Raw genomic sequence first — 25,895 nt, 5'->3', positions numbered from 1 at the left:
AAAACTACATATATACAATATCTGCACTTAAAAAGCATCCAGATTAACTGTGTAGTCAGCTTTTTTCTATCTACACTTACTAGACATTAGTGTTGTCAGTACAGTATACAAAGCAAGTTCATCTCAGGTAGTGGTCCCTTTAATTAGTTTTAGTGGATTAGAGATCATTGCTGCCCTCTTGTGTTACACTATGAAGCTGAAAAATCAACATATTTTCTATAATAAATTTTTTAATATAGATTTGTATGAGATAGTGAAAACATAAACTAAGTCCTTGCAGCAAAGACATTTTTTAATGGCACAGAGTATTTTCATGAATAAATTCAATATTCCCTCAGACGGGGAAACAGAATCTAATTGCCACCAATGTGTCAACTCTTGGTCATTACTTTTACCCTGTCATGCGTAGTTTCCTCATGAAAACCACTGTGTGTTAAAGAAGAGGACAGCAGTCCTATCAGCACAAGACATAAGTCACACAGTAATTTGCAGATCAGAACAAAGTTGTTTAGGGTCTGTATTCCCAAAAGCAGATGCTAAGCGGGACAATATTCGTTGCTGAAAATTTTAAAACTGTTCCTGGATGGTGTTATATTGCCATCAAAGAGATTAGCAGCCAGCTGGAGAAGATCACTGAAAATAATTTGGCAAGCAATTCTGCATAAGTGACTGGCAGTGACAGTGTGGACAGAAAGTGAAGAATGAACAAAATACAGAGCTACTGTCACTGCTAATGTATGTTCCTTGTCATTTGTATATTCTATTATTCTATAGATATTCTGTATTTATTAACAGGTTATAAAACAGAGAAAGTCAGACATCATGTTAATTGATTTGCAGTTTAATGCTACTCAGATAAAAACATTTGTTGTAAGATAGTGCAGTATCCTTCATGTGACTTTGCTAAATGTGCACATCAGATATGCACCAAAGAGAGCCAAGTTAAAATATACTATATATACAGAGAATTCAAAGCTTAGGACTTGTAAGAAGTCAACATTAGATGTAGATACAGTGAATACCTTTTAAAACCTTTAATTGAAAAAATGTAGATAATTCCATTCTTGAAAAAGCCCAACTATTTTTAAGCAAGGGCCTTTCAAAAGTATAACTAATACTCACCTCAACAATAATAAAAATCTTTTTGACACATTCAGCCTTTTCAAATGACAGATATCTAATTTTAAAATGAAAGTCAAATACAGAGAGAGGCAGTTCTATTACTTCAGAGCAAAAAAACAATCAAATTCTCTCATGTTAGGTTTCATCACACAAATAGCTTCAAAGACAGAAACAAATCCTTGTGTTTAAGAGAACTGCCGTTCCTTTTAGTCCTCTGATGCATTTGTATGACAAGATAAGATGTTGTCAAGATTTAAGGCCAAAATTAGATGAGTGTTTTTTTTTCTGCCCTAGAACTGCAACAGTTTCCTAACTGAAGAGAGGTAGTTTGCCAGAGATTTCAGATGCTGTGGCTGTAGCACAAACACTGCTTTTGTTTATTTAATATGGTGATTCAATAAGGTTTAATAAAGGAAATCTGACACAAGCACAGATCTAATGAATGATCATACACATCATCTGCTGTATATGATCATTAACTGCTGTCCAAACTACTAGACCAAAGCCTGCAGGCAAATGAGATTTAATGATATGTCTATATGAATTTTACCGTTTTCAGAGTTCTCATATGGAAATGCTATCAGTTCTGAAACAGCAATGGTACTGTAATGACTGCTGCTACAGTAACTCAAACTGTTCCTTCCTTAAATTTTGATTTTTAACAATAGATCAGTGCAGTAGAGCAGTCTAACAACCTGTGCACACCTCTTAAAGCGCAAATGCATAATTCAGTTATCTGGATTACAGCTGTCTTGCATCATGCAGAAGATATTACCTACAGTGAGATAATGCAGGCTCAGGATTTGTGGCTAACAAATTCTAGCTTTTTAATAATGTACTGTAGTGTGCAATAATAGCCCTTAGCCTCTTTGTTACTGGTATGTGGTATTTTATAAATGACATTATCCTCACAAATAAGTGATGCAGCTATAGAATGGTAAATCATTTGGTTAGTTCAGCAATCTTACCCTTAGTAGCTCCTGCAGCGCCAAGATGGTAGATGGCCCCAAGGACAAGCCAGAAGGCCCTCTGCTCATCAGCACTGATCCCCAGAACCTTCATGGCTGCTTGCAGCTTGGAAAACTGCTGGCAGGCCCGCTGCTTATCCTCCGCCTGGCAGCACATACAGTATATTCAAGAAAAATGCAAAAGTGACCTAATGCTCCTTTAAGTAATTACAACAGAGATTAAAAATCAACAACCTGTCTTAATAGTTTGTTCATTCATGACACTCTGCTGTGTGACAGTTGGTTTCTAGCATTATGCACAGATAGAAGACCAACAACTTAGTTATAAATTGTTAGTAGGTTTATTACATGGCTGATGAATTTGAAAAGATAATAAATGTAATATCAATAATCTGAGTTTAAGCATTGGTGAGCTGGTGTATATCAGTTGCACAAAGATTTTTTTTAGCTATTTAAGTCTGCTACATGACAACCAGACAATCCGCATTCATATAAAAGTAACATTAAACATTCAGCTTTATAACTGTTTATTTACCTTATTATGAGGCATGATTCCAAATGCATTGTTTTCAGCAAAGTGGTTGAGGTGCAGCTCAGTTCTGATGAAGAAAGTCTCAGTGAGAACACAGAAGATGTCTTCATCTCTCATGTCCACTAACATTACATCAGTAAGACTTTGGGAAAAATTGGCAGCATTCTCCAAAAGCAGTAATATATCATTGCAATATATCAATATAATAAATTCAGTATTGTGTGTGTAATTGGCATTATAGTACTAATCCTTACCTAAGAGACGTATCTACTCCAGCCATTAGGTAGTAAAAGACATTAAAAGCGGACTCTCCTTCTGGTCTTCTTGTCACCCTCATCTTCTCCATAAGCATGGTCTGCAAGGCCGCACCAGAACAGGATATTAGCGAGACATAAAATAACATTTATTATAGGCAGTGCAAGTACGCATAATAACAAAGGCTGCTGAAGTTTGTTGAATTTCTATACTATTTTATGATATGTTGTCTGAGATCAGAGCAGATGTGCATGAATGGAGTGATAGATTCAGCAGTTGAGCATCAGCGACTTAAATGAATAAATAAATAAATACATAAATGTGTTTATTTGTACCTGGATAGAGGCTGAGGTCACCAGGCCCGCCTGGTCAAAATCCAAGGAAACAATATGGGAGAAGCGACTAGCATTGCCATTCATGCAGGTAGATGCATTCCCAAATGCCTCCAAAACTGTGTAGACTGCCTGCCATTTCTCTGCTACAGAAAACAAAGAGAAATCCATACAGTCATTTTGGGGAACTAAATAACACAACAATCTATTTACTTTTTGTTTTTAGTTTGGAGATTGGATCCTTTCCAACTTACCAGAAAATGTTTTGTTGGTGCTCCCAGCAATGCTGATCAGGTATTGGATGATGTGTTGACAGTTTGTAGTCTTGCCGCTACCACTCTTTCCCAGCAAGACAACGGACTGATCCTGACGAGTGGTCAGGAGGTTCCTATAAGCAGACTGGGCCATGCTGTAAATGTGAGGGGCAGTGTCCTCCCTTCTGCAGCCCTTAAACATTTGCATCACCTGGCAAAGACAAAAAGTAGAGGTAGAAAGAGGAGGACAAAATCAAAGAGAGGTGGTTATATATATCAGATAATATCTCTTTATGTTAATTTCATTCTGATTGCACCCTTGTACTCTACTATTCCATAAGAGATATCATTATATGCACAGACTGCAGCCTACCTTCTCAGAGTACATGGAGGGGGCGCTAATGGGGTTAATGACCACCATGCTGGGCCCAGCGTGGGTGTGCACCAGGTTACCACCGTACCGCTGCCGCAGGGAGTGCATCACGCTCGACTCATTCAAATACTGAAGAGAGGCCAGGTCCTCCACTCGCTCAAACATCGGAGGGTTTGCCTAGAGTTCAAAGTCAGAGGCGGTCACACAGTGTCATCCGTAATTGATGAGGTTCAGAGTTGATTTGATGATTAAATACCTTCTCTACATCATCTTCATCCACATCCAATAAAGATCCATCACTCTCCAGACGGATTTTCACCTTCCCCTCTGGCAGACTGCCTGCCTCTGTCTTCAGGAGAGTTGCTGCACAAAATGTGGAGTTAATTTATCATGACATATGATCTCGACTTGGGTGCAAAAGCTTCATCCTATCTTACATGTCTGATAATGTGTGGCAGTCGTATCTCTTTTAATAACGTCTAAGCTTCATTAAAACTAAACATGCATTCAATGTTGAAAATGTGGTAGTGGTAGTGGAATAGTTTAATTTTATACAGCCTGAGGTAAAACGGAGTAGTCTAGTCAGTTGCCCTCTTTTAACATGAAAATTCCAAAAGCATGTTCTATGCCTCAACAATCCACCTCTATGGTACTACAGTAAAATGTCACAATGTCATGACAATTTTCTTTAAAATACTAATGTACAGAAGATACAAAATATACATACAGATACGTAAATGCAGAAGTTTTTACTAACCCAATGAAAATCCATCCTTGTGAACCAGCCATACTTTTTCAGTGTTGTACCAGGCTTTCTCTGCTGCTATCTGCTCTTCAGTCTTCCCCTGTTGGAACAGGTTAACAATCAGGATGAGGAAAAGATTTTCTTATTTAAAGAACTACGGAACATTACAGTACATTAGCAATGACAACTGTTGAATGATAAATTATTAAATTAGATAATTGCATAATGGATTGATTTGCATGCAGCACACATTCATATAAAAGAACTGAATTCATTGGGTGGAGGGCTTCTTTCAGAGTAAAAACCTGTATGAATTTGTGTGAGTTGGTTTCTTTTCATATTTCACCCCCAACATTTACATCCATTACACACCAGCCCTCCACAGATGAACTAGAGTTCCCATGGCTTCCCTTTTAAAGCCCCTTCCAGAGCTCACAAAGTGTGCATTGAACTCATTGAGAGTCCATTTGATGTGTTCACTAAAAAGATGTCACAGATGACACATTGCAAGCAAGTACATCACATTGAGAGAAATACATGGGTTTAGAGGGATTGCACAGGGATACACCTAAATAATTTTAAAAACAGAAAACAACCAACAACTAAAGTCAAGTGTTTGGAGTGAGTCATGCATAGAAACACTTTGGGTACACAGTACTGAGACATGCAATCAAGCTATCAAAATAAAGATTGGATAGCTGTACCGAGACAGCATATTTTTGTCTTTTCTCCCACTGGTTAAGAAGTGGGAACAGTTAAGGGTACAGGCAGGGCCACAGGGAAGATGAAACCTGGGATTGCCTCAATAACTACAAGGCCATCCTCCCACACCACTTTACTAGTTCATCACACACAAAAACCACAAAACACACATCATTCTGAAACACAGAGGGATGCACCCAGAACTACAGTCAGACGTAGCCATAGTCAAACCTTAGCTGCAGAGTGTGATGCCTGAAGGATGGCCACAGGGTCCACAACTTTGGACTGGAGAAGGGAAGGAGCAGAAATCAACTGAGAAGTCAGTACTTTTAATGATTTGATTCAACAGTCACACATAACATTCATTTGTCATTTCAGAGTGCACAACAGAACGCAAAAATAGGCATAGTGCAAAAACATAACGGTTGGTCACAAACAATTCAGAGTAAAAAATATAATACAAACACCGCACAAGACCTGCAGCAATCCAACGATGCAACAGTAAGTCAAGCAATGCTAGTAAAATAATTAGAGTAATTTGCCATAAAAAATTACAGTATTACTGCGTTAATGAGCAGGGATTACAAGGTGCATTGAAGTAGTGTGTAGATCTAGAGGGACAGAATTCATATACTGCCATTTTATTGTCACAATTTACATGATCAGTTGTACACTGTAAGGGATAAATGCAGGGTACCATGCAGCCAGTTGTAAAATGTAATGTAGTCGATGCTAATGAACTGAGATATATAGACGGTACTATAATAACACCAAGATATAATGTAATATATGTATCTCTGCATGGGAAGTCAGGGATTCCTGCAGTTTTTCAATTCACAGAAACACATGTGGAACCCTATCTGAAAGATATCTTAAATAACATATTTGAGAAACTGTTTACTGTTGCATATGACTACATATAACATATATATATGTGAGAGGGAAGAGCAAAAGCAACAAAACTGAAACATGCAGTATTATTTAAAATAGTCATTATTACATAGCTGCACACTACAACCTGAATGCAGCATTGTTAAAGTTAAGCTATTATTTATCTTCTTGAGACCTCTAAAACCTGTTCCAGAACCCCTGACCCAAATCTGGTGCTGGTTTATGTCAAATTACTACATTCCAGACCCCAGCATGAACCCAGAATGAACCTCAGACAGCCATGTGGGGACAAAGACAGCAGGCAGGCAAAGTAGGACAGAGAGGGGTCAGTAGAGGAGAACAAGCTTAGACTCCAGTACTCTACAGCTGAGTGAGTGCGGCGAGCCTACGGTCGGGCAGGCTGTACCTGAGAGGATTTGTGGCCTCGGGCACGCTGGCCATGCAAACAGCAAAGAGTACAGCAGCAAGTCAAGATCCAATGATCCACAGAGAAGCAAAGAGCAGAGACATAAGACACGTTTTGAGACAATAGGAGATCAGAGCAAGAGGGAATAAGAAAAAGTGCTTTTCAGTGCTGCAGACTTTGAGAGAACAAATTACCGGACACATATATTCAAGCACTGCCACAATAATTGCACATAATGCCAATGGGCAAAGTACAGTAGGTGCTCCTCTGCACCTGATAACAAAACTATTAATACTACAGAATGAATAAGAGGAGGGTAATAAGCAGGACAGACACTGAGCTAAAGCTGTTCAGAGGTTATCAGAGGTGTACAAGTCAGCTGCAAAAGTAAAAGGTTTCATGCTGTTGTCTTTTCTGAAACAAAAGCCTCTTACCAATCAATCACATAGCATACAATTTAAGATATCAGATTATATCATAAACATGAACATTCAGGCAACACAAGATATGCTTACACGAGTCCAAGAAAGCTTTTATTTTCTCCCGAACTAACTCTGATGAAATCTCCATAATCTATGAGCTATAGAAATATCTCTTTGGTCTCAAAGTTTCAGATTTCACACCATGTGGCCAACAACCCAGGGGAACCCTGTAATTGTACCCCTATTAGGACAACCCGGTGTGGACCTGGGTAATTCTGGGACACATTTCCCCCTAGCTGGGGAAGCAAGCAGTTGACTCAGGCTAGTCACATGGTAAGCCTTGGTACAGCATGGCAGATGCAAACCAAACAAATTGAAGGGGAGAGAGAAGTTACATTTCCGCAATTTATGGTGAAGATCCTCTTCACACGCTTATGATCTTCCTCAGTGGGAATCAGCTCTGGGGCCTACAGTTGCAAAGCAGGACCAGCAATTGCAAATATGTAGCCAGAAAGTAAAACCAATGATCCAGAGATAATTGCTAATGAAAACTGAATGAGCACATACAAGCATTCCATGAAAAAAATCTAATAGTTTTGAATGTGAGAAACACACACTGTGTACCTTTGCAGCAGGATGAACACACACCTTTTCATTCGATGTAGAATGAGCCTGGAGCAGTGCAACGGGGGACGGCTTACCATTGGGGGCCACGGGGGGACAAGGTGTCTCCATTACCTTTACACAATGTATCCACATATTCACAAACACACATTTTGACAAACAAAGATGCGCACACATGGAAGGAATTATGGGAAGATGACAATGAGGATGAAAGTTATGTTTTAGCTTGGTGTATTTTCTTTTTGACTTTGGATTTAATTTAACACACCCAAAACTACAACCAACTTAAAGGGATGTTTGGTCCTACTAATTTTCCAGTTAATTCAATCAGGAAATGAGTAAGAGAAAATGACTATTAAAGAAAATTGGATCATTAAGTGCTGTAGCAAAAGAGTAATGGTTCAAATAAGAAATTTGGGCTGTCTCATCTGATTCTCATACAACTGCACCAGCATCCAAGGAATCTGAGAGTAGCACCTTAAAAATAATAAATCAAAAGTTCTGTGACATTTATGCTCTGTAATTTTATTCAGCTGTGGTGTATGGATCAATAATTTTAGTTATGTCCCATAACTACTGTTTGCATTATATATAAAGTTGGGGTTGTGCTGCTAAAAACTCTTTTAATCAAGATTAAATGATTATTGATTCATTTTATATTTAGGTGAAACTAAGGCTAAGGAAGGCCATTACAATGCTAGTTTTTTGTTTCACTTTTTTTCCGTATCCTAATATACTACAAGTTAGAATTCCACAAACCTCCATACACTGCCTAAGATGAAAATTAATTACTCTACATGTCACACTGATATTTTTCCAGGAAGTGTGGCTGTAATTAGTAATGTTACTATTTAACTATTAGTAATAGTACTATGTAACTATAGTAATGACTGATGTCTGCAATTGTCAACAACAGAAATTAGTTATTTTGATGCACAGTCATGATATGTGATTGTGTGTAGTTACATTGAGAGCAGAAAAGTAAATGCACTAGACTTAATCCCTTACGGTCCAAAACCTAAATCTCTCCCTAAAACAGTGAAAAACAAAATATCCCTCTGTGAGAATATCGGATGCATATGTCCAAAATCAAATCCCTGGCTCCATGGCCAAATGCCCAGCTGTTCACCACATTTCATGGACATCTGTTGATAAAATGTTCATATGGCCTGCTGATAGACAAAAAGCCAAAAAACTAAATAACACAACAAAAACATAACCTTGTCTGGGGTACAAATTGAAACTGGGACTATGGAAGCATGTACAACTTTGAAACTGAAAGGAGAACTATAATTCCTATTCTTATCATAAGTCAAAATATAAATATTAAAAATTTAGCTGAAGCTGAATTGAATTATTCAAGTACCAGCTAAAAGCTGAACATGGTGATACATGATTTACTGGGATCCTGGTTCTCTTGTCAGTTGTTTAATTGATATGAACTACAAATTTGTCAATACAAATATCATTTGAATTCTTATTGTTATTCCTGTTTCTTTAAACAGCATCCTAAAAGACTGTTAAAGCCTCAGTGGTCTACTAGCACTCAGAGCACAACTTCAATGCTCTGCTTGCAGAAAGTGACAGTAATGAGTCACAGCTCAGTGCTCATAGACAACTCCAACTGACCAGACAGAGTGTAGGCCATGAGCACACCCTTATACCCACTGATGAAGTCTGATCATGAGTTGGTTCATGCACCCTGCTTCCCTTCACTTATCCAGGGTGACTTCATTATATCAAGGCTCATTTTTTGTCAGAAAGAAAGAGCAACTTGTGCTTTGGAGAAAAAGTAAAAGGTGTCACATTCAGTTGTTAATGATAAAGATGAGATGGAGTCTAATTATAATACTAGCTGTAAGAAAAAGTCACAATGATCCATAACCAAAAACAAGTCTGCTAAAGTTGAAGATGTCTTTCAGGCTTAACAATATGAGCATGTATATGGGCTGTAATGTCTGTTATTATCACACAGCATGCTCCACCCAGTGGTTAAGTAGCAAACATGCACTTCTTTCACTCTGTACCTCTGGTTTCTTTACAGCAAATGTGCGAGGCTTTGGGATGAACCCTGCAGGAGGAGCCAGAGGGTCTGTTTTTGGAACAGGGATGAAACCTGGTGGTCTTGCCAGGGGATTCTGTTTTGGGGGAACCGGACTGGATTTTCTGGTAGGGATGAAGCCAGGTGGAGGAGTCAACAGATTTTGTTTGGGGGCAGGGATGAAACCAGCAGGCGGGGCAAAAGGGTCAGGTTTGGGAGCAGGGATGAATCCAGCTGGTGGGGTGAGGGGGTTGGACTTTGGTGGTGCAGGGCTTGGTTGTGTAGCAGTGGGCACAGATGTGGGTATGGTATCCTCTGTTTTTTCCACAGTAGGTTTCTCCTCCTCTTTCTCTACTTCTCCTTTCTCCTCCTCCTGCTTCACCTCTTCTTTCATGTCCTCTTTGCGGTCCTGGGTGCGGGTGCGAGGCCGGTGTTCCTTGGTTCTACTTCTGCCCATTAGGCTGGTCAGGCCCATGGAGATATCATCCTTCTCCATACTAGCAGCCTTAGTCGTTTTGAGCACAGGTTCTGCTGCAGCGGTAGCCTTGGCAGCCTCAGAAACAGCCGGCTGGTTCTGCTCTTCCGTCCCAGCAGGAACCACACGTCTGACAACTCTCCTCACAACCCTCACCACCTTTTTACCACTAGAGCTTTTGTCCTCTTCTGGACCACCCATGGCAATGTGACTATTGGACTCTTCAGCTGATGATACAGTTGACTTTGGACCACTTCCTGTGTCTAGCTCAGGTTTAGTGACTGCCTGAGGCTGAATACTATCTACATCAGACTGGATACAAACAGAGCAAGGCAGATGACAATAGTGTAGATTATTTCCATGGCTGACGCAGATAAACTGTCAAAGATTTCAACAGGAGGCTCTGTGCTCAGAATCTCAGTATGGAGGATTATTCTGATATATTATATCAGCGAGTGTATTTCCATTTGTCTATATTAAAAACCTCACTCATGCTGGAATATGCAATCAGGCCATTTAAATGAGCATTCTCATTCAATTCTAACTTTGGAGTTTATGGGCAAACTGTTAGCTTTGTTTAATTCAGAAATGACGATAGAAAATAAAGAATCTATATTGTAAAAGTGACAAGTATATATATTCTCTGAACAGTAGTTGCCCTGAGAATAAAGAACCTCAAGCCCTATCAGCAAACGGTTAATTAATCTTTAAGAACTGTATTTGTAATCACCTACTCCCAAATTCACCACATTGCTATCTACCTTCCTAAGACCACGGTAAGGTAAATTGGCTTTAGCTTGCAGAAGGTTGTGATAATGATTAGTAGCCTAATTTGTTTCCGTGCAAAAAACAGTTTGCATCATGTGAATTACTATCCAAAAGCATGCAGGGTGAAAAAACACTTACATCTGGCTTGTTTTCAACTTTAACCTACACAAAGAGAAGCAACACAAAAAAAGATCAAACCACAGATTGGGACCAAAGCTTTTCTCTATCAACATAAAGGAACATTTCACAAATTCAGCAAGAAACAACATGCAGATATGAACTAAAAGGCAAAAAACACAGAAAAGCAAGACTTCCCTTTTGCTCCCAGAATGAAAAGCGTGATTTGTACGCCATGGTAACAGGCCAGAAGTCATGGAACAAGCTGGGCGATGTGGAGAATAAATTTATGGAATGATGAGAAACAGAAAAAGAGACAGCCGGGAGGAGGAGGATGTACTGTGCGGAGTGATGAAGAATAGGAATTTAGGGGTGAGCGGTGGGGTACTGCGAACTGGCTTTCTGCACACAACAGCCCATACACCAACAGGGCAGTGGGACCATGCAGCACTGAGGACAGAAGACATGAACAACATGATGAAACAGACAGCTTGCTTTCTTCATACAAGAGCCATGAAAACACACTCACAAGACCTGTAAAGTATATATTGGATCTTTGCAACATGGAAAGTTTCCCACAGAATGAACACATGCAGAAATTTGCCCCACACCTAAAGATGCTAGAATAGCTTTTACTGCACCCAACACTCACCCAATTAGCTTACTTTTGGAAAGAGAAGTACATTCAGAAATATATGGAAACTAGTAACCTTCTAACCCATGCTCAACATGCACTGATACATATGACGGATGAGTGGCTAATAGGGGGTGGACGATATGACCCTAAAATAATATCATGATATTTCAGGGTATTTCTGTGATAATGATATTCTTGACGATATGACAAAATACTCCTTGCGGGATATTTGGCTCTCCTCATACTGAACCAGTGGTGAAATAACTTTGTTGCATTGCCTCCTTTTGTTGTTATAGTCTTCTTGTACTTCTTACATATTACCTTGGTTTGTTGTACATCTGATCTTTTGTAACCAAACCACTCCCACACTACTGAAAGTGCTCCCCTTTTTGGAACTAATTCCTCCACTGAGGAGCCGGAAGCAATGTTAATTTTACTTTCAGCCATGCTTGTTGTTGCTGTGTGTAATGGTATGATGTCATCAGATCAACAAGTTGGAATATTGCCATTGTCATTATATGATTTTTTTATCATATTAAAAAATATACCAACATTATCGTGAACGATACAATATATACACCCCTCATGGCTAAAGGCCCTTGATCAAGATAAACTTGTGTCCCTACTTCTTCTTGACTTCACTGCAGCATTCAATTTGATAGATCATACAATTCTACTTAAAAAATGAATTCATTATGGCTTCAGTAAGAATGCTATCAACTGGATGAAATCCTATTTAAACAGTATGTTAATGGCTCCTTTTCTTCTGCACGTATGATTACCTGTGTCATCCCACAAAGGAGTTGCCTCGGACCATTGTTGTTTATTATATACAAAAATGATCTTCCCTTAGTGTTCACCAACTCACATGCACACATGTTTGCAGATGATACCACCATCACTGCAGTAGCAGAATCACAAACTCAGTTGCATGAATATTTATCAAATGATTTTAAATGTGTCATCAAATGGGTGGAAAATAATAAATTGGTATTAAATAAAACAAAAAATATGATTAAATGTACTACAAGAAAGAGGAAGAAATTGAAGCCATAGTACTTAATGTATGGCAGTGTTCAAATTAAAGAGATTACACAAGACAAATTATTGGGAGTATAATACAAAACAATTTCTCATGGACGGCTCATATTACAGATCTTTCTAAAAGAGTGATGTAAATGGCAGGAATGGTTGGACAAATTGCAAAGTTTTTATCTAAAGACATTCTTCAGGTAATATTTCATAGTCTAATCTATAGTCACATCAATTATTGCTGTGCTCTGTGGGGCAGTGCAGCTCGAGAGATATGAGGAGACTGCAGGATCACACTAAACAAGACAGCAAGAATGGTCTTAATGTGTGGGTTTGAAAAGGGTGTGAGTGAACTACATATTATAGTGGGATGGTCTGCAGTAGTAGAGCATGTGAGACATTCTATTGCACTAATTTCAAAATTTCAAAGGTTTAAAATGCCAGTTAGTATTAAGGACAAACTGTTGTTAGAACATGATCAAGTTAACATAAGAATAAGAGATAAAAATCACCAATTACCAAAAATAAAAACTGAAATGGGAAGACAGACTTTCATTTTCTGAACCATTAAATTATGGAATTCATTACAATAACTCACTCAAGAACAGTACAACAGTTGGATTGTTGATTTTAAGATTTAAATGTAGTTATCATCACACTATTGTATTGTATCTCCAGTGGGTTTGAAGTCTATTGGTATTATATGTGAACATATGTAGATGAATATGTGTATATGTAGGTACATACAGTATATGTGCCAATGGATATAGATTATATGTGTGTATTTATGCATGTATTTCTATGATAGGTGTGGTCAACAATTATGTGTTAAATCATTTATGAATTATTGTATGCTTAAATGTTTTTAACATGGACTCTTTGAAGATTAGCTAATGGGTCTCCTTTACCCCAGTCAACACACTAAAATGGTTACATACAATGCTGGTCATTTTTTCATTTGTAGTGATGACACAAAATCAATCATTATTATGTAACTATGTACACAACTGAAGTAAGTGTTGCCAACATTAAACACATCAATATAATTGGTTAGTTGACAAAGGAAACAACAAGCATACTTGGGATTCTTGGGACACATCATTACACTTACTTTCCAAGCAACATGCAACTTCCTCACATTTATAAAATGCCTATCACAACTTTTCGTAAACAGTTTAATCTAGAAACTGGCCTTTTACTCATTGAAGAGTCAAAACAAAATGAGTTGCGCAGAGAAATGTTTCACCATCCCTTGCCCAGCTTTCATCAGTCTACTCCTATAAATAGTTTCAGCTGCAAAGGAGGCCATTCTGAGACGCCATCAGAGCCCAAATGGAACTGCTAAGCAGAGCATGTACACCCTGAGCAGATCACACTGCTCACCACACACACAGTCCACCAGAGGCCTGAGCCCATTACCTTCTCTCTAGGCCTGGTTAACCTTCCAATCTTCACTCCGTCACTGGAGCAGTGCAGTCAGGGCCAAGGGGGGTTAAGACCTGGGTCCGCAAAGAGCACACACTCACTAGTCCAGTGTGAGTGGGAGGGCAGCCTCGAGGGCGGGGTCACAGTCAGCACAGTAAAGATGTGGTGTGGGCAGAGGAGGGGGGTAATGTGAGAGTAGCTGAGCAGGGAGATAGAAGAGGGACAGCTGCTGAAATACAGGAGGGTTATAAATAGAAGTTGCAGAACCACACCGATTACCACTGCCACTTTTCCCTGCCACTCTCTTCTCCTGTTGATGGAATCACGGAGGGAGTATACCGCATCAGGTGCTATACAAACTTTTATATACCCCTGAGGTAAACACAACTACAATAATGCAATTAAGAGATTGTCTGGTGATAAAAAAAGGTATATGGCTCAGTAGTAAGTGCAAGGATTGCCTACTCCACACAGACATAAAATGGAATGAAAGCTTATTTAATCTTCCATTGCCCTCCAAGACGCCAAGTTAAGTAATTTGTTTCAATGTGAGGATGACACATTATTATTTGCACAGTGTAAGGTCAGCCTGTGAAGCCATTCTCTGCAGTCAAAGCTCCATTTAATTTATTTTTCTTTATTACACTTAGAAAAAGAACATTTCATGCCCGAATTGGCTCCTCAGCAGCTATAGAGGGATTAGTCATGTTCATCAGTATGCCTTTTAAACCACAAGAGGGAGCTATGAACCAATGTATTGGTTTCTCTGTTTCACAGAAGGTTTTGCTTAGGCACACGACTGACCTAAATTTAAGATGTTGCACAATGCAGAATGTAGCTCAAAGCAGTGGTTGCAGGACCTAAGCCGAGATATACCACAAATCCAACTAATTTCATGTTTATCTGTACTAAAGTGTAAATCAAGATTTTAAGCATTTTAAAATGAGTCACAGACCAGTCAGATAGGATTTTGCAAATTATACTGCTTGCCCAATCAAAACAAAATGCTTCAAGAGATGGCTTAAAGTGAAAGATCTGTCAAAACTGCATTGCTGTAAAACCAGTTGAGTTTTTTATGTTATTGGGAGGTAAGCATTCAGTTCATTGGTGACGATGAATGTAGCTACACAGGGAAAACACGCAAATGCTGCAACAGGCTTGGCTGGGCATGAGCTAATCCAATCTTGGCACATTCTCTTCCCCTTCAAACTCATTAACAGTTTCATTTATCAAATAAGGAGTTCCTATGAACAAAGTACAAAGTGATAGTAATTGGCTGTTGGATGGTAATTGGATGAACTACCTCTTTCAGAATCATCAGAAGCAAAGTCCAACCAACTTCCAACATTTTTTGTTAGGTTTTTTTCTATTTTAATTGCAATCGAATGTGCTAAAATAGAGCCTTCCTGCAAAAATCTATAATCTGCTATAAGGCATTTCTTCCACACGGTAAGCTTAGAAGTTCACATAATAGCTCTCAGCAGGACCCAGCAAAACCAACAGCCTAGCTGGTCTATCTAGTACAGTTTGCTAATCCCCAGAGTCAGTTACTGGGACACAGCATCGTGTCGGCTGTTTGTCTACACATGGTTAGAGCAGACCAAAGATTAAGAACTCTATACACCATAAACACTGCTGATTCTGACCCAGTTAATTCTTCCCTAATCTCTGCATATGAATGGAGATATCTACTCAGATGATAGCCAATAGTTCCGAGACTGAATCTTCCCATACAATAAAGTCTGTTCAACTCTTGTGTAAACTCTCGTGTAGTGTCAACTGGAGTTTCACACATTCTTATAAATATGTTGTAATAAAATATATTTAAAATAATATAAGTACATGAATATGACATGCATGATGTATACAAATACAGCATATATTATTCTTGGTTTGTCCACAATATCTGCTATTTCTTATTTATCTAAGCTTTTTTTTTTTTATCTGAGTTGTAGTTCCCATTTATAAGGGGAGACCCAAAAGAACAAGGTGAAGATACAACTGAAAAATCCTACATTAATCTTGAAATAAAAGTATTATATTTATTGAGGGAATGATTAAAATCTCCATACTCTGCATTCCAAGAATATAAGTCAGAAATCACATGAGACATTTGACCAGTGTCCGTGCTTTGTGAACTAAGAGCAGAAATGAATCATGGCACATCAGACTCTGCAGTCCAGCCTTATAAAACTTCAGGATGTGACCCAGATTTTACTCAGTAATAATAAATAGGCCTGAAAATCAGAACTTCTGACTGAAAGTGGGCCACATAGACATCATTTAGAAGCATCAAATTTAAACAGGTGTGATCCCATGAGATTTAAAAGTACTAACACCAAACACTGATAAGGCACACATTCATTGTCTCAATAAAACAGCAATGCAGTGTATCTGTTAGTAGTGACTCTACTAAAAGTATCATAAAACAAACAATGATGCTCTAGCGTATGCTTATGGCTGACAAGTGTCTATGTCTATGTTAACTGGCAGACATGCAATTAGTCACAAAACCCAAGAATGTTGAGCATGTCTGCCTTATTATGACAACCCACAGTCAAATTAGTCACTTCAGCTGACAAACTTAAAGGACCAGTGTGTAGGATTTAGTGGTATCTAGTGGTGAGGTTGCAGATTGCAACAAACTCAATACCCCTCCACCTCCCCTCCCCTTCCAAGCATGTAGGAGAATGTGTGATATCTGCAAAACTCTTGAAAAACGCAAAGGCCCACCCTAGAGCCGGTGTTTAGTTTGTCCTTTCTGGTCTACTGTAGACACATGGTGGAGCAACATGGCAGGCTCCGTGGAAGAGGACCTGCTCCCTATGTGGATGTAAAGTCTCATTCTAAGGTAACAAAAACACAACAATTCTTATTGTTAGGTGATTATACACTAATTAAAACATATAAATATTATATTCCATTTGTTCCAATAGATCCCCCTAAATCTTACACACTGGTCCTTAAAAGCCTACATAAGAGGTCACAGTTTGAAACTGGTGTCACTCCATGTGCGAGGGGAAACTTATTTAGTATTAAATATTAAATATATTTTAAGAATAGAGGGGAGGAAAAATAACATCTGAAGCCTCTATCATGAACCAAACAGCTTTATCCTTGGAAGCCCCCCTCTTTCTAATCCACGCCCATGTTACTCTCTACTGACATCCCCCCACTGGAAATGGGGATGATGTAATTCAAATGGGCAGCTTGGGGAGGAGATTACACCATTTGCTAATTTCCTAATGATAAAACTGTGTCTGGTCTGCAGAAAGACAGGAAATGTATGGGATGCGAGATAAGCAATGCAGGGATATTAGATGAAATATTTGCCAACATCATGCTGTTATTAAATGTAAAAAGGTAAAATTAGCTCCTGAAGGGTATGATCTAGGATATTATTGAGATACTAACAGGATCTGCTTTTTTGTTTGTTGATGTGCTTCCTTACAGTATTTAAACAATGTTTTCAAAATGAAAAGTGGTACTGCCAGCTTGGGTTACAACAATGTGTGATGTTCATAATGAAACTATCCAGTTTGAGGGACAACAGTACCAAATTTGGCACCACTGACTTGTTGAGAGTGCCCCGCAAAATAGCATCTCAGCTTGGTTTCATAATGCCTCTGACTAATTGATTTACCTCAACCAGCTGGAAAATAGTATGTCTAGCAGTGCCCCTCCCTTCAGAGTGTCTGTGAGACAACAATAAGCAGACACAGAGGACCAAAGCCCCACTTACACACTGCACACCTGCTCATACACAGTACAGTAGGATTCCCTTATAAACTGTAAAAGTTTAGAGTATGAGCCCTCATTTTGCACCTTGTTTAGAGTGGACTTAACACACAGGATTTATTGATCCTCCTCTAGTTTTCAACCAATCTGGTTTTGGTTGTTTTGAGTCTTTTTTTTGAACAGACACTGAAATCCTGGCAAAAAAATAAAAATATAACATTGTTCAAATGTATTCAAAACATTTTAAATCTTAGTTTCTGTTGTATGAACTTATGATCCTTATTATCTTTATCCAGTGGTGTCATCATGACATGTCAACTGTTCTGAGACTCACTCACAACACCAGTCATGATCTAAAACCTACGTTAAAGAGCTTGCAGTGAATCAGAGATGACGCTTAAAGCTTTGGAAATGGAACAGAAGGGACAAAACAGAAGAATAGTTGTTCTGGCCTGGTGTAGTGTGGACAGTGGCTGCCACCCAATGGACAAAAGGTTCATGTGCTCAGCTGTGCATATCTGGCTTAGCCACGAAATAATTACATTTTGAACCAGAATAAATGTAAGGCTACATCTAATAGTTATTTCTTTCATAAGAGGAGATCTACTACTACTGACACTTTAAATAGCAAACAAGCAAATGTTTGGGATCATATTCATTTAGTGCCAGAGGCAGTTACGGTTGTGGGGAGATTTCTTTTGTTCTGACAGGCAGACAGACTCATGTGTAAAGATGAGGAGTGTATTATGCAGCCTAAAGCAAACCATCTGACGGTACTGTAATCAGAAACCATGTAATAATAAAACAGAAAGTGAAAGAGACAGCAGTCAGAGGGAGAGCAGGTGTTCAACTGATACCAAACCTGAACAGTTACTTTTTGTTCAACAAATGGCTCCTTATTATTGTATTCTCATTGCAGTCCTGCAGTTAGGCAGATTACTGCTGGTCGCCTGGCAACCTCATGGTGATGACAAAACTCCAGGAAGTCACTGTGCCAAGCCAAAAAATAGTCAGGCACGCAAACCCCTGTTAAACCATGACTTCTTGTTTTTACACTTCAGATACATAAAGCTATAGAGCTTTAGAGGTGCTGGTAGGTGGATTTTTTTACCTTTGGAAAGAGCCAAGCTAGCTGTTTCCCTCTGCTTCCACACTTGCTAAGCTAAGCTAACCGTCTCCTGGCTGTAGCGTCATACTTAACAGATAGATAGGATGGTGGTATTGATCTTCTCATCTAACTTGGCACAAAAAGCGAAAAAGTGTATTTCATAACATGTCAAATCATTACTTTAGGTAAAGCAAGCAAACTTGCAAAATATGCTAAGGCATCACATATGGTATCTAACTGTGTTGCAGAGCTCTAGATCTAGAATCCAGATCTTATTATAACCACCTATTAATAGTGCTGTTGGTTCTAGGTCAGCCTCACATGCACAATGCTTTTGCTTTTTGAAATGGCCTGTCTAATGACGATCATCACGCTAAGTTGAATGTAGGACATCACACTATTTCAGTTTCTTTGGCCCTGTTCACACCTGGCATTAACATGCGTCTTGGGTGACTCAATCACAAGTGGACAGCTCTAAGTACGTCAGCTCACACCAGGCATTAGAATGCATCTCCACATGCGTCTCGAGTGACCACTTGTGATCGGATCTCACTTCTTCACTCTATATGCAAATAAACACGTACATCATTTCTGTTTGCAATGCATTAGACACTCTCACACTGAGCTGAAATGAAATGAGTGCACATAAATTAGGTAAATAACATAAATAAACATAGTCTCTACTGCATTTTGCTGTCATTTATGGTTTATAACAACAATAAGTCGAGTTTGCCCGGTTCTGCTTGAGGTTTCTTCACGTTAAAGGGGAGTTTTTTCTTGCTGCTGTCGCCAAGTGCTTGCTCATGGGGGAATTGTCGGGTATCTGTAAATTAAAGAGTACAGTCTAGACCTGCTTTATGTGAAAAGTGCCTTGAGATAACTTTTGTTTTGATTTGGTGCTATATAAATAAAATTGAATTGAATTGAATTATGCTTGCACTAGGTTTCTCTCCTCTCCTCTGCTCTCTGTGTTCCACCAAGGGCGGGGATCAGCCCCTCTGGAGCCACACACACGGAGCAGAGCAAAGGAGAGACAGACAGCGACAACTACACTACTACACAGTTGAGTAGGCTGTCCTTCAATGTGGCCCAGGACACATTGTGTACACGCTGTTAAAACAATGTGGCCACCTCCAAATGTGGTCTGAGGTCTCAACCCTGATAGGTTCTGAAAAACTGGATATGATCAGCACACAAAAACTGTACATTAATTAGTCAGTCAGTTTATAATTCCTATAGAAATCCATCACCTAGGGTACCATCCTGTGATATCCATGCTCCTCTCATTCTTCATCATTCTTGTACATTATCATTCTGAATAAATATGTATCTTATATCTGTGTGGTGCTGCCCAAATACACCCATATATAAATAATTTATCTAAGATAGAGCTGTTCAACAGGCAAAATACCATGTTATAATATTGTTTTGATTGGCGAGGTTTAATCATATCTAATAGTATTTTGCTTTCAGTTTCACACTGAATTTACACTAGTGTGAGCTCCTTTTTACATGTAAGTCTATCTTTATAGTGTAACTAATATACTTGAGCATATTACTACGGCGTCTCTATTCTAGTCTAAACTAGTCTCAATTTGGGTATCACTAAAATTGTCCAAATGTCTAATTTGAAGACTATGGAATAAAACCTAAGTCTACACACTGAATGCATTTTTATAAAAAGCAAAAACATGCCTAGCCCTAAAGCCCTTGACTAAACTCTGGTAAACATACAGTATGGGCCACTTCATGATCACCCACTCATTAAATTCAGGTGTTTGTTGTGCTGGCTAATAAAGAGTTTAACTTGACGCTCCTCTACTTGTTGCACATGATTATCCGAGCAAAAAGAATTGAATGGGCTGCCAGCCAAGTCTTACAAGACCATATGGCCATGGGCTGTGGTGGCGTTTGGGCCGTTGTCTCCTTCAGCGTCCCATTGTTTGGTGTCAAAGGACTGGGGGAGGGAGAGGGGATTATATATACACCAGAACACATTCTCTCTTTCAAAACACACACACACACACACACCCCAATACATACAAGCACAAAAGCACATTGCCAGTGTCATTACAGCTCCACCCAGGGTCCAGACATCTTTAACCCGAAACCCTTCTTAGAAAGAAATACCAAAATAAGACAAAAGGCTTCCATATACAGCAACTGGAGTTGGGAACAACTTTTACACCAGGTATACATGTATTTAAAACCCAAACAATAGACATCCATAGGACCCAGAACCACACAAACTCGGTTTCTCACTGCAAATATGGAGATTAATTTTCAAAAGTTATATATCGATTTCTTGAAATTACCCTGTGAGCATTTCAAAACACAGATGATTCAAAATGTGTCTAAAAATAATATATATATATATTTATTATTTTTTTTAAATATATACATATCTATAAAATAAAATATATTTATTTTTGTATGAAAATAAGATTCATGAATGCAGTGCCATAGACAGATAACATATTAACTTTCTCACACCATTGTCACAAGATCCAAAGCAAAATTGTAGCCTACAAAAAAGCAGCTCTGTGGGTATCAAATTACACTGAAGAAACAGAATCAAAAAATGTGGACTTTGTGTTTGTGTGTTATAATTTATTTGCTTAGTGGACTGAAAATAATTCAACAGTACTACTTACATCAAAGACTTCTTTGTGCAGGCCTTGCATGGTCCTCAGCCAGCTGCGGTTCAACTCACTCAGCTCCAAAATCGGCTGCACTTTTAACCGGACCGAATCTCCAGATTGACGGATCATCTCCACTATCTCATCCCTGCTCTTGTTCTCCACATTGTTCCCATTGATTTCCACCAGCCTGTCTCCTGGGACCAGGCCCAGAGCCCAATCTTTGGTCCCAGCACCTGGTTCAGCAAAGTGTACCACGCGCCGACACACTCCTCCATCAGGCTGCCTGTCAAGCATGGTGGTCCTCCGCAAAGAGAAGCCAAAATCCCCTGTGTTGCGCCGCTGTAGCTCCAGCTCTCTTGGATCTGGTATTGGTGGAGCAGCAAGCATAGGCAACTGTAGGTCTGCACCAGGGAAGGTCTTTTCCACCATCTCAGGAATGTGAACCATGTTGACGCTTTGTGAGTTGGTTCCTTGAGGAAGCTTTTGCGGCCTTAAAGACAATTTTTCCAAATTCTGCCCAGAGAGACTAGAAGTATCAAAAGTATTTTCCTCTTTGCTCTTCAGGGAAAAAGAGACATGCCTTTGGCCTATCATAGAATTTGATTTGGCCAATTCTCCAAACTTAGCTGCTCTCTCTTTTACAGAGCTGTGACGATGTTCCAGGTCATTTCCCTTCACGTCCTCACCAGAGGTACTTGCACTTATTTGCGCCACATCCTGCCCCTGCGTGTTGGAGTTTTGGAGGCGCTCAGCCTCCACATTTGTCAGGCTGAGCTCCATGTTGCTAGCGACCTTAATTGGGATAGGGCTAGAGATCTCCAACTTGCTCTTAGAGTCTCTCTTAGAGCTCCCTCGATTGAGGTGGAAGAAGCCTCTTCGTATGCTCATCTCTTCCAGACTCTTTAACTCTGCCTGGGACATCCGCTCTTTCTTCTCTTTCTTGTCTTTCTTCTGAATCTTGCCCAAATCCTTCTCCTTCTCCTTGTCTTTCTTAATTAGGTGAAACATGCTTGACTTTTGCTGTCTTTTACCAGTTTGAATTGTTTACAGCGAAAAAAGATCAGTTTCATATAAATTATTAAGAGGTGGTCTCATAAAAGCACCTGAAAGGTTCTACTGTACGTCCAAACCCCTTATAATGTAGTCTGTAGGAAAGAGAAAAAAGGACAAAATTAAGAAAATCCTCTGAGATCATAATACAACCATCTAATTTAGTGGTTCAAAACATCAACACAATCAAAGTCATTCACAATCAGGAGAAAAGTATACTGTGACAGATCTGTGTAAAGGAATTGAAATCATCGAATGATGCATCATGGTTTCTAAAAAGGAAATGACCAAGAAAAATGGACACACTATTCATTCTTTTTCTATTCTCACAGTATGACAGTGATACATAGGCCCATGTCCCTATACATTTGAAGCTGCACTATATACAAGCACTGTTTGGAAGAGCTTTGACCTTCTCTGTCTTGCTCTCTTTCTCATTAAATGCTGGCGATTTTAGACTTAGATTTTAGGGGTTGTCAAGCGCACCTAAATTTAATCTAAACACCCCTATAAAAATAATAATAATTATTATTATTATTATCTTCTGAAATCATTTTAGCCCTCTAATGTTAGATTTTGCAAACTTGTCTGAGGGCTTAAATGCTTGTAAATTGAAAATCAGCACCGTTCTACACTTCCTACTCACCCATAGTTTCAAACTGAGCACATGAAATGTAGCTAGGTAGTGAATTTAGGATTTCATGGTGCAGGAAAACACAAGTTGAAACATTAGCAAATAAAATTGATGAATGTTCTTCAGAGAATGTTGGGTCAAACAGGTCATTATTACTGTGCAGCTGATTCAATGTATTTGGTGATGTATCAGAATAATTTTAACGTAAGGCTTAGAGGTGAGGAAGTTATCAGTCACTGATGTTTCAGAACAAGTCATGATGATAACTGCTTGGTAGTTTCAGACATCAACTTTATTAACCAGCTCATAAGCTAGCTAGCTAGTTAGCTAACGTCAGATCATCTCTGAGCTAGCTTGCTTGTAAATTTTCTCATTTCAGACTTTAAACATGGCAGTGCATGAATGTCATTTGTGTTGGTACCGTTAAAGTTAGTTAACGTTGTTATAGCAAAGTTGATTTAAGATTTAGAAAGTCTCTGGTTATAGATCCATGGTGTGAATAATGTCAAAGAACATCAACTGATGTTAGCCAGCTAGCTCAGAGATTATCAGCTAATGTTGGCTGTCTGAGCTATTCTCATGGATGTATTATAAGAGCTGGATACAGGACTAAAAATGGTGCCCATTCAGTCCTATAGGAATTGCTTGCCTGGCGCATACACCAAAAAAAGTTTCTAGCTTCCGGGTTTGCTTCCACGTTGTGCGGCCCACTGAATATGCGCAGTAGTGTTTCCCCCGCTGGCCCCACCCGCGAGTTCCCGCTCAGCCCCGCTCAGCACTTTACATTGCGATGACGTCACAGATTTTTAAATCGCGTTTCTCGGCTTGAGGAAAGTTTTACAAATATAAAACCTCCATGAATCAAAAGTTCATAATAGAAAGAGTCATAATTGATGTTGTTTGCAGTTCGAGGTGTCCTGTAAACAGTTTACAGATGTCTGTTTTACAATGGTGGTCTATGGGGAAAATCCTTTTTGGGCCGCAGGGGAATTTTTCGCTGCGCCCTATCCAGCTCTTATTATACATCCATGGCTATTCTGTTTGCACACCTGCCAGTTTATCAGCCAACTGATGCATTTTATTATTTTGGTTAATGTAGTCACAGTGTTTCTTATTCTGACAGAATTGGGCCTTATGGTATAATTACAGAACATTTATGGACAGTGAATTGAAGCATTGGAACAGAAAATATGACTCATGCACTCTTTCTCTTATTGCAGCCACTGAACTTTTTCAAAGTTGTTTTTGGTTTCAGATTGTCTCTTACTAGTTTGCTTCTTGCCCAGGTGCACAGCTTGGAGGGATGTCTGTATTGTACGATGCTTCTTTCATTGCTTGATGATATGGTGGAGGAGAAATGTATAATGTTTTGTTCATTTCTAGTCATATCTGCCTTTTTTTTTTAGTTAGACAGTTCTGGTCATTATGACTGAGTCCTTGCCTCAGATTTCATTAACCGATGGTCCTCTCTAATAAGGTTGTTTCTAAAGGTAACATTGTTTACCTAATTGAACTGAGGTTTGCTAAAGTGAAAGGGGTTGAATACTATTGCAAACAGCATATTCCATTTTTAATTTTCTTAAAAAAATATTTTGTGGTGTAAAACTCGTTATTTGGCAGGGCTGGTGAACACTTTTAGAAGGCACAGTATGCATGTCAAATTCTCATTAGGGGCTCAGCCCCCCTAAAGGTGTGATCCTAGAATCGGCCCTGCCATTAAAGTGATGCAGGACATGAAACATTTGAGCATGAGATTCTCTATTGAAGTTGCATACCCTGCAGGCGCACAGCCAAGCAACCATGCTTTGTTTTAGTGAATCCATAAACAGTAAATTCGCACTTAATCCACACTTAATCACATCTCCTGAGGTCATGTAAAAACCGAACAGATATTACAATCACTTTACAGCACTTGACAGTTATATGAATATTGTCGTGGTGACTTTTAATAGGCAGTGAGGAACATTACAATTTCTTTTTAGCTTTACTGAACTTACTATACATACAGTAGCTATAACTAGGTTGACGCTGCGACTAGACCACAGCTTGGCCGTAATGCTCTCCCTTTAAGCTGCTTTGCCCTCATTCTCTACCACCGGTGCCCTTAGGGAACACTTTCAGTAGAGAGTGTAAAAATGCAATTAATGTAAAATTACAGACTGTAAACGCTGGTAGCAGACATGATAGTCACTTACCTGTAATTGCAGACTCATGACATTGTGTTGAGTTTCTTGAAATTTTCAGCATTTTCTTCCCTGGAATTGACAGTAGGTGCGAGGAAACTGTACTGTGATGTACTTGTGACGCCTTCAAATGCTTGATGTAAGCTCCGACTTCCGATAAGTGTGGTCAGAAATAAACGAGCTAGGGATACAACTAATCTCGTATTTGTGCTTTTAATCAAAACAACATGAAGTTAGCAGTACATTTCGCACAACAATGAAAGCATGAATAAATTAATTCGTTTTACAAGCAAAACAAAGTTGTAGGTGTAAATTAAAAATAATTTGTAGAAACTGAAATAAGATCCTTAATGCCAATAAGCTATCACTCAAATGCTATGATTACGAATTTAAAAATAAGGAAAAAAATGCGTGACAAC

The 25,895-nt window shown here is 39.0% G+C and overlaps 1 protein-coding gene across 8 annotated transcripts in view; it reads right to left on the bottom strand.

The window, feature by feature from the left end:
- The window catches only part of LOC121910053 (unconventional myosin-XVIIIa-like), a 72,575-nt gene extending 46,929 nt beyond the window's left edge, over positions 1 to 25,646 (bottom strand). For 2 of the 8 annotated variants that reach the window (XM_042431002.1, XM_042431003.1), the window contains exons 1-11: positions 25,489 to 25,646; positions 21,622 to 22,754; positions 5,515 to 5,568; positions 4,594 to 4,681; positions 4,093 to 4,199; positions 3,837 to 4,013; positions 3,464 to 3,674; positions 3,213 to 3,355; positions 2,877 to 2,977; positions 2,626 to 2,689; positions 2,091 to 2,235 (exon numbers count right to left, since the gene is read on the bottom strand). In XM_042431002.1, coding sequence (XP_042286936.1) covers positions 2,091 to 2,235; positions 2,626 to 2,689; positions 2,877 to 2,977; positions 3,213 to 3,355; positions 3,464 to 3,674; positions 3,837 to 4,013; positions 4,093 to 4,199; positions 4,594 to 4,681; positions 5,515 to 5,568; positions 21,622 to 22,617 — 2,086 coding nt within the window. In that variant the 5' untranslated portion in view covers positions 22,618 to 22,754; positions 25,489 to 25,646. Of the gene's footprint in view, positions 1 to 2,090; positions 2,236 to 2,625; positions 2,690 to 2,876; positions 2,978 to 3,212; positions 3,356 to 3,463; positions 3,675 to 3,836; positions 4,014 to 4,092; positions 4,200 to 4,593; positions 4,682 to 5,514; positions 5,569 to 6,580; positions 6,743 to 7,397; positions 7,470 to 7,650; positions 7,741 to 9,653; positions 10,511 to 14,115; positions 14,138 to 21,621; positions 22,755 to 25,488 lie in introns of those variants that run through there. The other 6 variants (XM_042431004.1, XM_042431009.1, XM_042431005.1 and 3 more) reach the window with 5 other exon arrangements.
- Positions 25,647 to 25,895: the final 249 nt, after the last annotated feature.

The sequence above is a fragment of the Thunnus maccoyii genome, chromosome 13, assembly GCF_910596095.1.
Source record: "Thunnus maccoyii chromosome 13, fThuMac1.1, whole genome shotgun sequence".
In the NCBI taxonomy this organism is placed as follows: Eukaryota; Metazoa; Chordata; class Actinopteri; order Scombriformes; family Scombridae; genus Thunnus; species Thunnus maccoyii.
Note: the sequence above shows the minus strand (reverse complement) of the source record. Positions and strands in the feature narration are given on the sequence as shown.